At 34.5% G+C, this 13,917-nt stretch overlaps 1 protein-coding gene across 4 annotated transcripts in view; it reads right to left on the reverse strand.

Moving 5' to 3' along the window:
* Positions 1-306: 306 nt before the first annotated feature.
* The window catches only part of CUL3 (cullin 3), a 98,383-nt gene continuing 84,772 nt past the window's right edge, over positions 307-13,917 (reverse strand). For all 4 annotated transcript variants that reach the window (XM_058533105.1, XM_058533103.1, XM_058533104.1 and 1 more), the window contains 3 exons: positions 7,664-7,850; positions 3,603-3,748; positions 307-786 (listed from right to left, as the gene is read on the reverse strand). In XM_058533105.1, the coding sequence (XP_058389088.1) occupies positions 655-786; positions 3,603-3,748; positions 7,664-7,850 (465 nt within the window). In that variant the 3' untranslated portion in view covers positions 307-654. The remainder of the gene's footprint in view (positions 787-3,602; positions 3,749-7,663; positions 7,851-13,917) is intronic.

Below are 13,917 nucleotides of genomic sequence, written 5' to 3' on the forward strand. Positions count from 1 at the left end.
TCTCAAATTACAATAGGGAAAAACCAAATCAGGGTGTGTACTGAGCCCAAAACAAAGGTTCCTGGTCATAAGGCTATGAGATTAGTAAGTGCAAGTGATAGAATAAAGCATGCTCAGATTGTAGGCCTGGGTCTCTGCATATTTATCAAACCTTTAAATTAAACAAGACCAGCTAAAGAAAAGCCTGAAGCAGAGCAAGGTAATGGGGAATTGTGTCATTTCTTTCACCCTTTTTGTTACCCAACTTATACAATGCACAAAGTGCTAAGCAACACTACAAAAACACATTTACATCAACACTGAAGACCTGGGGAAATGAAATCCAACAATTTTATTTTAATGAGCTGTATTTTCTAAATTTTTGTTTTATTTTTTCCTGTTTTCATACAGTATTGAAAACAAAACGCGGCACATTCACATTTTCCCGAGGAACTGTAAAGATGATCTCTACAGGGTTAAACGTTGTAAAGCCTGAAGCTCAATCAACTGATGTTGAAAACTCTCAAAGGGAGTAAAGGCTTGATCTGAATGGTCTAGAACATGTACTGTAATTTAACAGAAGAGATGGTCGTCTTAATATTTAATGATTTAAAAGAACTTCCCAGTCCATGCGAAGAGTACAGTCCAAGAAGAAATCAAATTTCTGAGCGCATTTTATGCTACATATGTGTATACTTTGCGATCCTCAGGTGTTCGTGCCAAATATTCTCTCTCAATAAGTCCTTCAATACGTTTCTTAATAACAACTGGACTTGGTAAGAATCGAGCCTTCAACTGCTGAGTTACCTAAAACAGAAGGGAAAAAAAAGTAATTCCCACCAGAAGATTTAAAAAACATATAACATTTCCATATAAAGACACAAAAATTCTTAGCTCTGAATAGAACTGATGTGTTAAGACTCAGATTAAACTTTAGTAATCTGATTACCAAAGTTAAAAATATAGAAAATTAAAAAAAGTTTTATTTGAAAATGTAATATATGGTTAGAACATACCTCCTCACACCAAACTGTGAATGCTCAAGTGGATTAGTAGTTGAATCAGTTGAAATATGTTAGTAAGAATGTATACCACACTATAGTTTAACCATACAGTTTAACCATTTTCATGCTATAATCTACTGACTTCTGGGTTACTCTCCCAATTCATACAATTTGGTTAGCGTACATTCTGTAAGTGTGTGTTTAAGAGCACAAACTCTGGACTGGGACTGCCCGATTCAAACCCCGGCTCCCCCACTTAGCAGCGCTAGGACCCTGGGAAAGTTAAACAACAACTGGGTATGTTAAATGAGTTAACAGATGTGATGCTTGAGAATAATGCCCGGTCCTCAGTAAATGCTGCTGTTACTCTTTTCTCCAACTGCTGTCAGGATTCTAGGTATTGTGGTATCAGTAATAATAAAACTGTAAATAATAATAGAGATAATAAAATAAAAATAAGTCAGTTTGACTATGTACCATATATCAGTCATTTTGTATATATTGATTTATTTAATGCTCTTAACCCTGCAAGGTAGGTCGTCTCATTTTACCAATGAGGAAAATAAGCCAGAAAGGAAAACTGACATGAACACGTAGTAAACAGAGCCAGCAGTTACCGATGAGAATCTAAACCTTTCTGCCTCCCAAGTCCATGCTTTTTCCACTAATCCACCCTGCCCCTCCTGCAGACCATCCATCCACTCATTAGCCAGTTTTTCTTTTACTCCTGTTTGATCAGTTCATTTCCCAAAGCCACAATGGATTGATAATTATTTGAAATCTGAAACTTCAGTCCTTCACTCTCCAACTAAAATCTATCACCCTTCTAGTACGATCAACTCCAATATCAACCAACATGTTCTCAACCCACCTGAGATCTCTAATCTTCTGACCCTTTCTTCTAAGCTATTAATAACTTATGACCTTACCTCCCTCCTGACAGCGTCTAGACTGCACTCCAGACCACTTCAGCTACACTCTCAACAAGATGCTCAACACCCTGACTCCCTTGGTTCTACTCCATAAACATCCACCCTACACTTACTACATCAGTCAAAATTGGCTCCTCAGTTCCCTGCTGAGTAAAGTTCTAGTTTTTACACCTTTTGTATAGACCAGGAGTCAACAAACTGCAGCCCACTGGCCAAATACAGCCCATTGCCTATTTTTATAAATTCTTACTGGAACACAGCCACACTCATTTATCATCTAGGGTTGTTTTCATGCTACAACTGGCCATTAAAAAAAAAAAAAAAAAAAAGCTTGCCTTATCTCTGGTATAGACTGATAACACACACTCATAATATTTGAGTTCAGCAAGTTCCTGAACACCGTAACCTCACATTCCCTTTTACATAAGGAAAAGAGGCTGCACATTTCAGTGTGAAATTCCTCAAACTCCCACCATCTTAGGTATATATATTTATCCATACTTCTGTCCATCCTTGGTTAGCACACACCCTGCACCCTGCCCTGGGTTCTCAGGAAGAGGCATATTTAGTAACATCCCTGTTAACACATCTACCACGCACTGTGTTCTCTACAAATCCTCTCGCCTCTCCTTTTTTAGGCTTTGGTACATCAATTATCCCCTTATCCCATTTTTTTTCCTTTTGTTTTTAAGCATTTCTTCACGATCCTTAGGACATAAACATGCTCAATATCTTCCCATCTAGAAAAGCAAAATCAACTCAAAACCTAATCCTCTACTAGTATTGCTCTCTCTGCCCTTTCCCATGAGCCAACATCTCAAAGGACAAACCACTCTCCTGGTGGTTTCACTTTCATTTACTTGTCAAGGCACTGCCATTGAATGTTCACTCATCAGTCCAATGAAAATGTCTGGGAAAACTAACCAGTCACTTAACTGCCAGTATGTCTGGAGTGTGTACCTGATTTGTTTTCTTCCTGATTTTTGAAATTACTGACCACTCATTCCTTATAATTCTCTTCCTTTGCCATGTGACATAAAGTCAACTTGTACAAAATGGTATTAACTGACATGTGGAACACAGCAACACACTGCCCTTTCCTTTTGGGTCAAAGGGACCAACTTCTAACCAGCCATTCAAGCCAGAACCCTAAGAGTCATCCTCAACTCCTCCCTCTTGTTTCCCATGATCAGTCAATAAACTCTGTCAATTTCACTTCTTATCTGGCTTCATTCAACTCTCTATTCTGATACTTTCTTCAGCCCTAATCATCTCTTACCTCACTATTTCAGTCGGTCCCCCTCACTGGGTCTTCTCTTCCTTAGTTTCTTAATTTGTAATATGTAAGCACTCAATAAATGGTAACAGTTGTTAATATTTAGAAATAAAGGTAGTTTGTTTTACACAAGAGTATTAAATAGCAGTGAAAAGTTTTTTTTATTCTTCATGTGATAATATTCTATTTTTATTTCATTACAAACATATTAGTTCTTAAAGTGTGCACATATTTTGACATACTGCTATGTTTAATTATCAAGAACCATGCTTTTAATAATAAATGTTACCTCACTAGTTTCCTAATTTTAAAATTATATTTTAAATTAGTTGAATATAATACTTTCCTAAATTTAAACTGTTAATATTATTTTGCTTTTTCTACATTAATCCAGTCCTGAAGCGTCCTCACCTCTGCTACTAATACATTGTGTTGCATCTTCTTTCTAGATTTCATTATCCGCACTATAGCAGCTTCTATCTCATGCTTTCTGTCGTCATCTACTTTCTGCCTTGTTTCTTTCCTTTCTGGGTCAGATTCACCTTGTTTGGCAGCAACTAAAAGAGAAATAAAGACATTTATCATGTAATTACCATGTAATTTCAAATGTAAGGAAAAAATGTGGTTTATATACAAACAACATAATTTAGTATTATCCACAGAGAAAAACCAATTTCAACCTCTGAGTATACACATGTACTTAATAATTCAAGTAAACATTCAAAAAATGCCTAATTCAATGTTTATTTTAATAAATATTTAACTAATTCTAAATTATTCTTTTTAAATATTAGGAATTTAATTTTACAGAGATAATAAAACCCATTTTAGTTTTATAGAATACAATGATTCCTTTCCTGGAAGAAAAATGAGAGCCAGAATGTCTTTAGTAGTAAAATTATCAGTAAATAATTTTCATTGCCTGTGACTTCCAGAGGTCCACTAGCATTTTACCACCATGACTCCAAGTTAAACACCACCAAAAATATCTCAGGAGAACACCTGATGTCTTACTAACTCAAAACGTGGCTGTAATCCCTAAGGCTTTAAGAGAAGGTGAGAGTATGTATTATCAAGATTTAGTTAGCTCAATAAATAATTAAAAAGTATCACTAGCATGTCAGTTAAAGGAACTCCATAACAATAAAGTAATTCATTTGTACCCCTCCCCAATTACCTAAAAATTTCTTGTTATATATCTTATTGTTTATGTCACAATCTCATTACCACTAATGCATACTATATTTCAATCTCAGGAGAAGTTCTTACTCTGTTATTCCCTATAGTCTTCAAGGCAACTGATAAGGGATTAAACATAGAAGTCCTTTTCTCCTACAACTTCACTCTGATTGAAGTAGCAGAGAAAGAAAAATGGTAACTGATTTTTTGTTTATCTAGTCATCAATAGGAGATAGATGTGAAGTTTCTCGAGGCAGAAACTGGAAAATTACAAAAGAACCACGTGGGACACTGCTGACTCAGACATGGGCACACCCACGAGACAGCAAACTGCACAATTCAGAAGATCATTCTGGTGCGCATATCCATTCAGCTGTTTCTAATTAGAAGCCTTTGGTTAAGAATTCTGCTTTCAGTGTCTTTTCCCAAGTTAAAGATAATCAATAAGCTCAACAAAAAAAGACTACAGTTAGATTAAAAGGGTCTACTAAGAAAGAATAATGCATTTCCTCAAAAAAGTTAATGTCATAAAAAAAAAGATAGAGGCCTTAGTTTACATAGAACTAAAGAGACATAAAAATCAATGTAATATGGAAATCTTGATTGAATCTTGGCCAAAAAGTAAGGTATGAAAGGCACTTTTGAGACAAGTGTGGACATGTAAGTATGTGTGGTATATAGATGTTGGAATTATTAATTTTCTTGCATGTGATACAGTATTACAATTACGTGACAAAATGTCTTATTTTAAGGAAGTAGATGTATGCTGAAGTATTTAGGGGGTAAGTGTTATGATGTTTGCAAATTAATTTAAAATGCTGTGGCAAATATATACATATATGGAGGAGAGGAAGAGGGCAGTGGCAAGGGTGCTCGGGCAAATGTGGCAAAATTTTAATAACTCTTAAACATAAGTGATGGCCATACTGATGTCCATTCTAGTGTTTTTCACCTTTTCTGTGGATTTGAAAATATTTAAAATAAAAAGTTAGAGGAAAAAAAGAACTTTTTAAACAATCCTTTTGGTTCATCTAGATTTGGTCACCTAAATAGGTATACTCCAAGATAAATGAGAAGATTGTGGTGATACACAGAGTTATGATGGATTTAAAAATGTGAGGGCAAGAGCTCACTCCTAGAGCCTAGCACAATATTCTGCACTTAAGAAGAGCATAACAGGGGCCAGCCCAGTGGCATAGTGGTTAAGTTCACAGGCTCTGCTTCAGTGGCCCGGGGTTTGCAGGTTCGGATCCTGGGTGGCGACCTACACACTGCTCATCAAGCCATGCTGTGGCAGCAACCCACATGCAAAATAGATGAAGATGGGCACAGATATTAGCTCAGGACAAATCTTCCTCACCAAAAAAAAAAAAAAAAAAGAACAACAACAACATAACAGAGGTGTCTGCTTGTGTTAAGTAGGTACATATGTAGCTAGACGTGTGTGTCGGGGGAAGATGAGTGGTGGTGGGGAAGACTGTCACCTATGGAAATTGTTGTGAATTACAATGAATCTAATTCTTTTCAAAGACTGTTATTTGAGTAATACTTTTAAGTTCTTTGCTTGAACTTCTATTTATTAACTACAGTAAAAACCAACACAGGTAAGGTCAGAGTCTCTGAGTATTTGATTATGAGGCCTGAGAACTTCCTAAAAAAAGGCAAACGTATTTTGACAACTTAAGAAAACCGATGTGGTCATAAGAACACTTATCCCCACAGAGAGAAAATTTTAACTAATACAAAATATCAGTAAGAACCAACATAATCTAAGTCCCATTCCAAAATGAAAAACATCATTTCTTTACAGGATTTTATAGCCGAAGAAAACCTTAAGAGATCATCTAGTCAAATTCCCCATCATACATAACTATTTTCCTATTTTAATCAGATCTAAAATACTATAAACACACACATACACACACATAACACCAAAAATTAAAAATCCATGAAGAGAACACTATTTTTTATATAATAATAACAATAATATCTGACATATGCCTATTGCTAGGCATGATGGGATCTGGGATTACAAAGACAGTTACTCATTTAGGGTAGGTAGGGTGAGGGTAGATAAATCAGATATAGATTACGTATCATACATCTTCTTTTAAATCTAGGATACAAACAAGTGCTGAAATCCAAAACCTGTATCTGCCCAAAACTATAAAGTCACATGCCTTGCACTGGGGGGAAAAAAGATATTTTGTTCCATGACTCTCCTTAACACAGTTCCGTTTTATTTTTAATATACATCTGTGTCCCAAAGACATGGAGCCAATTTTGGTGATGAAGACAGTGATACGGTGTGCAACTACATGACAAAGTCGCCATGGCTTTTAACAGTGACACCACCCTGCTTCACAAAGCATACATATCCAATCAGGGCCAAAAACGAAAACAAAAGTATGTATATAAAGTTCTTGAATCAACATACTTTGGCAATCAATTGTATATTTAACATTAAAATAATTTTTAAAAGATTTTATCATTAATGTATAATGTAAATATAATTTTTTTAAAATTAGAAAATTGAAGTCATTTAGAAAATTTATCTTATTTTAAATACTGTTCTACACAGATATATTAGGTGTAATGGATGAATCAGTACTGGGAAGCTTATCTAATACTAGTTTCGAAACCAGGTAGCAAACTACATTAAAGCTTTAAACATCAACAAAGGTGGAGTGCCTTTTTCCCCCTTAACTACACAGAAAATATACATCTTAAATATACAATAAATAGGATGTTCCTTATCAACTTAAAAAATAAGGCCATACTAAAAAACTATTCACAAGAGGGTGATTTCCATGTTTTTGAGTTAGAGAGATAATATGGGTTTTAAGGATTTGAAATTTAAAAAAATATTTATCAAAATATAAATAGCTGCATCTAAACATCAAACTTTAGACAGATAATTCCCAATCTTGAGAAATCCAGAAATCAGTTTTAAAAATAGATGTTCAGTGACTATTAGTTAACCCAACCAGTTAAAACAATTATTTTTTAAGTACTAATATGTTCACAGAATTGCATTTCACTTGTCAAAAACAAAATGGAAATAAGTACCTTGTTCACATTATGAACTACTTTTTTAAAGGCTTACTGTACTTGGAGTCAACTGCATTTTAATGGGAACATGTCAATAAAAGCTGCTTTATTTCTTAAGCCTATGTGTCACGCAACACCAGAAAAGCATTATTTTTAAAGATAAAAATCCAACAGATAACAGTCTTTATTTTTAGAGAAAAAAATACAATTTTTTTAAAGAGGAAAAATATGATTCCAGATACCTGTTTGAATCTTGACTCTGTGTAGTTTGGATGTGAACTGATCATTAACTGTAAATATGTGACCATTTTCTATTTCCTTTGACTTGGGTTCTTTCGTAAGAACCCGCTGCGTTGGTTTACCACAGGCGAGGGACTGCAGGGCTCTGACAAGTTCTCTTTCAGGGATATCTGTCTCTTGTTGAATTTCCTGAAATTTCATCAGATTGACATCATTAGACTTTTTGAAAGATTAAAGTCGATAAGTTCATTAGTAAGTAAAATTGACCAAGCAGTAGTTAAAGTTAATTCCATTAAAGAAATAATTCATAACAAAGAATTCCCTGATTATTATGACATGTCACTAAAACCTCACTTATTTGAACTAGAGAAAAAAGTGATTCAAATTACAAAATATTGAAAAGACGTACTTTTTTGTTTTAGGAGCTATAAGGCCTAGTCTAAAAATGTCATCCAGGGGGCCGGCCCTGTGGCCTAGTGGTTAAGTTCAGCATGCTCTGTTTCGGCGGCCTGGGTTTGTGGGTTCAGATCCCAGGCGCAGACCCACACCACTCTTGTCAGCCATGCTGTGGTGGCAACCCACATACAAAATGGAGGAAGACTGGCAAAGATGTTAGCTCAGGGCGAACCTTCCTCAAGCAAAAAAAGAGAAAGATTGGCAACAGATGTTAGCTCAGGGCGAATCTTCCTCAGCAAAAAAAAAAAAAAAAAAAAAGTCATCTAGAGAAATTATTAGGGACCTGCTTTGATATTTAGGTAAAAATAAAGTGTTAACCAACATATGACTGCTTATCTTAGAAATATGCTACAATCTTCCAAGTTTACCCATGTTACTCTTACTTAGCAACTTCTTTCACAGAAAGAAGCAAAGTGAGCCTGAGCTAAAGCTTTCTATTACACAATCAAAATTTACAATCCAAGGTGACCACATTTACTGCCTGTATGACCAAATGAAAAAAAAAAAAATTAAATATCTGGTAATTAATACTAAACATGAAAGGCAATAAGAAATCTGTTTTGAAGTGCTTGCAATAATTTTTGCTACATATTATGGTACGAATAAAATGCAGTAAATCAAGGAAAAAGCAGTTTAGGAAAGAATGAATAGATAATTTTTTAATTCATTATACTCTTCTTAGGTCAATGGGACAGTAGAATTGTACATGTATATGATTTAGTTCCTACACTTCTGCAGGGATGTATGATGCAACAAGTCTTCACAACGGGATACACTGCTTCGACTCAACATACAAAGCTGTTTCTTTCTCAAAAGCAGCTCAGTTTCATACCGTTGTGGTCAGAAAAGATGCTTGGTATTATTTCAATCTTCTTAAATTTATGGAGACTTGTTTTGTGGCCTAATATGTGATCAATCCTGGAGAATGTTCCACGTGCATTTGAAAAGAACGTGTATTCTTCGGTTTTTGGATGGAATGCTCTGTATATATCTATTAGGTCCATCTGTTCTAGTGTGTCGTTTAAGGCCAATGTTTCCTTATTGATCTTCTGTTTGGATGATCTATCTGTTGGTATAAGTGGAGTGTTAAAGTCCCCTACTATTATTGTGTTACTGTCTATTTCTGTTTTTACGTCTGTTAATAATTGCTTTATATATTTAGGTGCACCTACATTGGGTGCATAGAGGGGAAGGGGGGAGGCAGGAGGGTGAAAGGGATAATTCGGCACATGTGTGTGGTGATGGGTTGTAATTAGTATTTTGGTGGTGAACATGATGTAATCTATGCAGAAACAGAAGTACAATGACGTACACCTGAAATTTTTACAATGTTATAAACCAATGTTACTGCAATAAACAAAAAATTAAAAAAAAAAAAAAAGCAGCTCAGGAAGAATGGGCAAGAAGATAGTGCTATTCAGATCACATAACTGCTATGGAGAGAGTCATTCTCCCTTTCACAAGAGTCTCAGCAACAGGTTTGTCTAAAGGACTGTCAGGGAAGTGAGGACTGGGAGAAATGAGAACTTCAGTAATGATGATGCACATTCCTTTGCTTCAAATGATCTCTGGTTATGTCTACCTACTGTAGACATCTCAAAAACTATAAATGTTAATCCCAGCAAATTAAACAGGTGCTATCAATTATTAGAATGTTGATCGTAATTATGTACATGCTGAAAGTGACTTATTTTCATATCTTATTGTTTAATCATATTCAAAGAACCAGAAATATCTTCTTAGGTGATATTTCATACTTATAGCTCATTCCCAGAGGTAACTATTGCAATTCAATTGAATCCTTCTATGCCTTTTCCTCTACATCTACATATAAACACATGAATACAAATACACACATACACACGTATGTATATAAACACGCCCAGCTATACATCAGTATTAATGTTAAACATAAATGGGATCATATCATATGAATTCTTCTATTAATTTCTTGGAGATTTTTCATCTTAGCATAAAGAGATTAAAACCAGGGAACTCCCCAGTACTGCTCTATTACAACACGAATGGAGACTAACATTATATCCAATTTTGTAATGGAACATGCATTTCTGTCTTGAGCACAAAAGCCAGGTTTTCTGAAGCAGATTTCTAAAAATGCACCTCTCTCCTTAAAGTTATAAAAATTTTATATTTGATAGATACTGACAAACTGCCTTTCATGTTTACTATTTAACTTCACAACAGTCTATGAGTATCCATTCTCTCCACCCTCAGCACAGAATTTTTTTTCTTCTGCCCATCTGTTGGGCTAAAAATGGTATCTCATTATTTTAATTTGTACTTCCATGACCAACAGGAGAAAAAATATCATCTTTTTATAAGATATTTGTTATTCTTCCGTGCTTTGTCTAATCATACTCCTTCCATGCTTTTCTATTCAATTATTTGTTTTTGTATTGATTTATTGGTGCTCTTTATATATTATGGTTTCAATTCTGTTATATGTTGTGAATAATTTCTTTTGGTGTCTTTACCTCTTCTAACTTATGATATTTCATCACATAGATGTTTTATTATTAGTCTTCATGTGGTTAAATCTATCAGTCTTTTCCTTTGTGGTTTATGTATAGGCTTGAAAAAAGGCCTTTCTCATATCAAGCTTATCAAAATATTCTATGTTTTCTTCTATTACTTTTACAGATTTATGCCTACATTTATCTGGAATTTGATTTTGTATTTGATATGACATATGGAACTAAGGTCCCATACTACTCTCCCCACATTCCCACAAATGAAGCAGCAAGTATTTTAATTCATTTTGGTTAGAAAGGGCAAATTTATCATACCCGAAACACCTCTTTCTATATTAATCTGTTTCTGGACTCTATTTGTTCAAATGAACTATTTGTCTGCACATGTTAAAAACAACTTTAGCTTTAAGGTATGTTTTCATATTAGAACAAATTCCTTCCCCTGTTGCTGGGCTTTCCCACCCAAAACCCCTCTCCCTCAAAAAAATAGTTTTGCCTATTCTTGTGCATTTTCTTGTCCAGATGAATTCTGGGATCAGCTTGTAAAGTTTCATAGAAAACAAATCTTTTGCAGATTTTGATTAGGATTTCATTGAATTTATAGGCGACAAAAAAACAATAACTCCTTTTCAAGTGCACGTGGAACATTCTCAAAGATAGACCATATGCTGGGAAACAAAGCAAGCCTCAATAAATTCAAAAAGACTGAAATCATATCAAGCATCTTTTCTGACCAACATGCTATGAAACTTGAAATCAACTACAAGGAAAAAGATGGGAAAGCCACAAATATGTGGAGATCAAGCAACATGCTACTGAACAACTGTTGGATCAATGAAAAAAATCAAAGGAGAAATCAAAAAATACCCAGAAACAAATGAAAACGAAAATACAACATACCCATATTATGAGATGCAGCAATAGTGGTACTAAGAGGGAAATTTATAGCAATACAGGTCTACCTCAACAAATAAGAAAAATCTCAAATAAACAAGCTCACTCTATACCTCAAAGAACAAGAACAAACAAAGCCCAAAGCCAGTAGAAGGAAGCAAATAATAAAAATCAGAGCAGAAATAAATGAAATAGAGACTAAAACACAATAGAAAGGATCATTGAAACTAAGAGCTGGTTCTTTGAGAAGATAAACAAATTGACAAACCCTTAGCCAGACTCACTAATAACAAAAACAGAGAAGACTCAAATAAATAAAATCAGAAATGAAAGAGGAGAAATTACAATGGACACCACAGAAATACAAAGGATTATAAGAGAACATTTGAAGAAAAGTTATACACCAACAAACTGGATAACGTAGAAGAAATGGATAAATTCTTGGAATCATACAACCTTCCAAAACTGAGTCAAGAAGAAATAGAGAATCTGAATAGACCAACCACAAGCAAAGACATTGAAACAGTATCAAAATCTTCCCAAAAAACAAAAGTCCAGGATCCGATGGCCTCTCTGGTGAATTCTACCAAATATTCAAAGAAGATTTAATTCCCATCCTTCTCAAACTATTATGAAAAATTGAAGAGGATGTGACTCTTCCTAACTCATTTTATGAGGTCAACGTTATCCTGATCTAACACCAGACAAGGACAACAAAAAAAAAGAAAATTACTGGCCAATAGCCCAGATGAACATAGATGCAAAAATCCTCAACAAAATAATAGCAAATTGAATACAACAATACATTAAAAAGATCATATACCATGATCAAATGAGATTTATTCCAGGAATGCAGGAATGGTTCAACATTCACAAATCAATGTGATACACCACACTAACAAAATGAGGAATAAACATCACATGATCACCTCAATAGACGCAGAGAAAGCATTCGACAAGATCCAACACCCATTTATGATAAAAACTCTAAACAAAATGGGTATGGAAAGAAAGTACCTCAACATAATAAAGGCCATATATGATAAATCCACAGCCAACATCACACTCAACAGAAAAAAACTGAAAGCCATTCCTCTGAGAACAGGAACAAGGCAAGGATGCCCACTCTCACCACTCTTATTCAACATAGTACTGGAAGTCTTAGCCAGAGCTATTAGGCAAGAAAAAGAAATAAGAGGGATCCAAATTGGAAAGGAAGAAGTGAAACTGTCACTATTTGTGGATGCCATGATTCTGTATATGGAAAACTCTACGGAATTCACCTATTAGAAGTAATCAACAAATACAGTAAAGTTGCAGGATACAAAATCAACATACGAAAATCAGTTGCATTTCTCTACACTAATAATGAACTAGCAGATAGTCAAGAAGACAATCCCATTTACAATTGTGACAAAAAGAATAAAATATCTAGGAATAAATTTAACCAAGGAAGTGAAAGACCTATACACTGAAAACTATAAGACATTATTGAAAGAAACTGAAAAAGACAAAGAAATGGAAAGATATTCCATGCTCATGGATTGGAAGAATAAACATAGTTAAAACGTCCATATTACCTAAAGCAATCTACAGATTCAATGCAATCTCAATCAGAATCCCAATGACATTCTTCATGGAAACAGAACAAAGAACTCTAAAATTTATATAGAACAACAAAAGACCCTGAGTAGCCAAAATAATCCTGAGAAAAAAGGCCAAAGTTGGAGGTATCACACTCCCTGAATTTAAATTATAGTATAAGGCTATAGTAACCAAAACAGCATGGCACTGGCAGAAAACCAGATACACAGATCAATGGAATAGAACTGAGAGCCCAGAAATAAAACCACACATCCATGGACAGCTAATATTGACAAAGGAGCCAAGAACATACAATGGAGAAAGGAGAGTCTCTTCAATAAGTGGTGTTGGGAAAACTAGACAGCCACATGCAAAAGAATCAAACTAGACCATTATCTTACACCATATATAAAAATTAACTCAAAATGGATTAAAGTCTTGAATGTAGGACCTGACACTGTAAAACTCTTGGAAGAAAATATAGGCAGTACACTTTTTGACATCAGTCTTAGCAGTATCTTTTCAAATACCATGTCTACTCAGGCAAGGGAAACAAAAGAAAAAATAAACAAACCAGACTACATCAGATTAAAAATCTTCTGCAAAGCAAAGGAAACCATCAACATAATGAAAAGACAACTTCCCAAATGGGAGAAAATATTTGCAAATCACATATCCAATAAGGGGTTAATTTCCAAAATATATAAAAAACTCATACAACTCAATAACAAAAATATGAACAACTCGATCAAAAAATGGGCAGAGGATACGAATAGACATTTTTCCAAGAAGATATACAGATAGCCAACAGGCACATGAAAAGATGTTCA

The sequence above is a fragment of the Diceros bicornis genome, chromosome 37 (assembly GCF_020826845.1).
Source record: "Diceros bicornis minor isolate mBicDic1 chromosome 37, mDicBic1.mat.cur, whole genome shotgun sequence".
NCBI classification, from domain to species: Eukaryota; Metazoa; Chordata; class Mammalia; order Perissodactyla; family Rhinocerotidae; genus Diceros; species Diceros bicornis.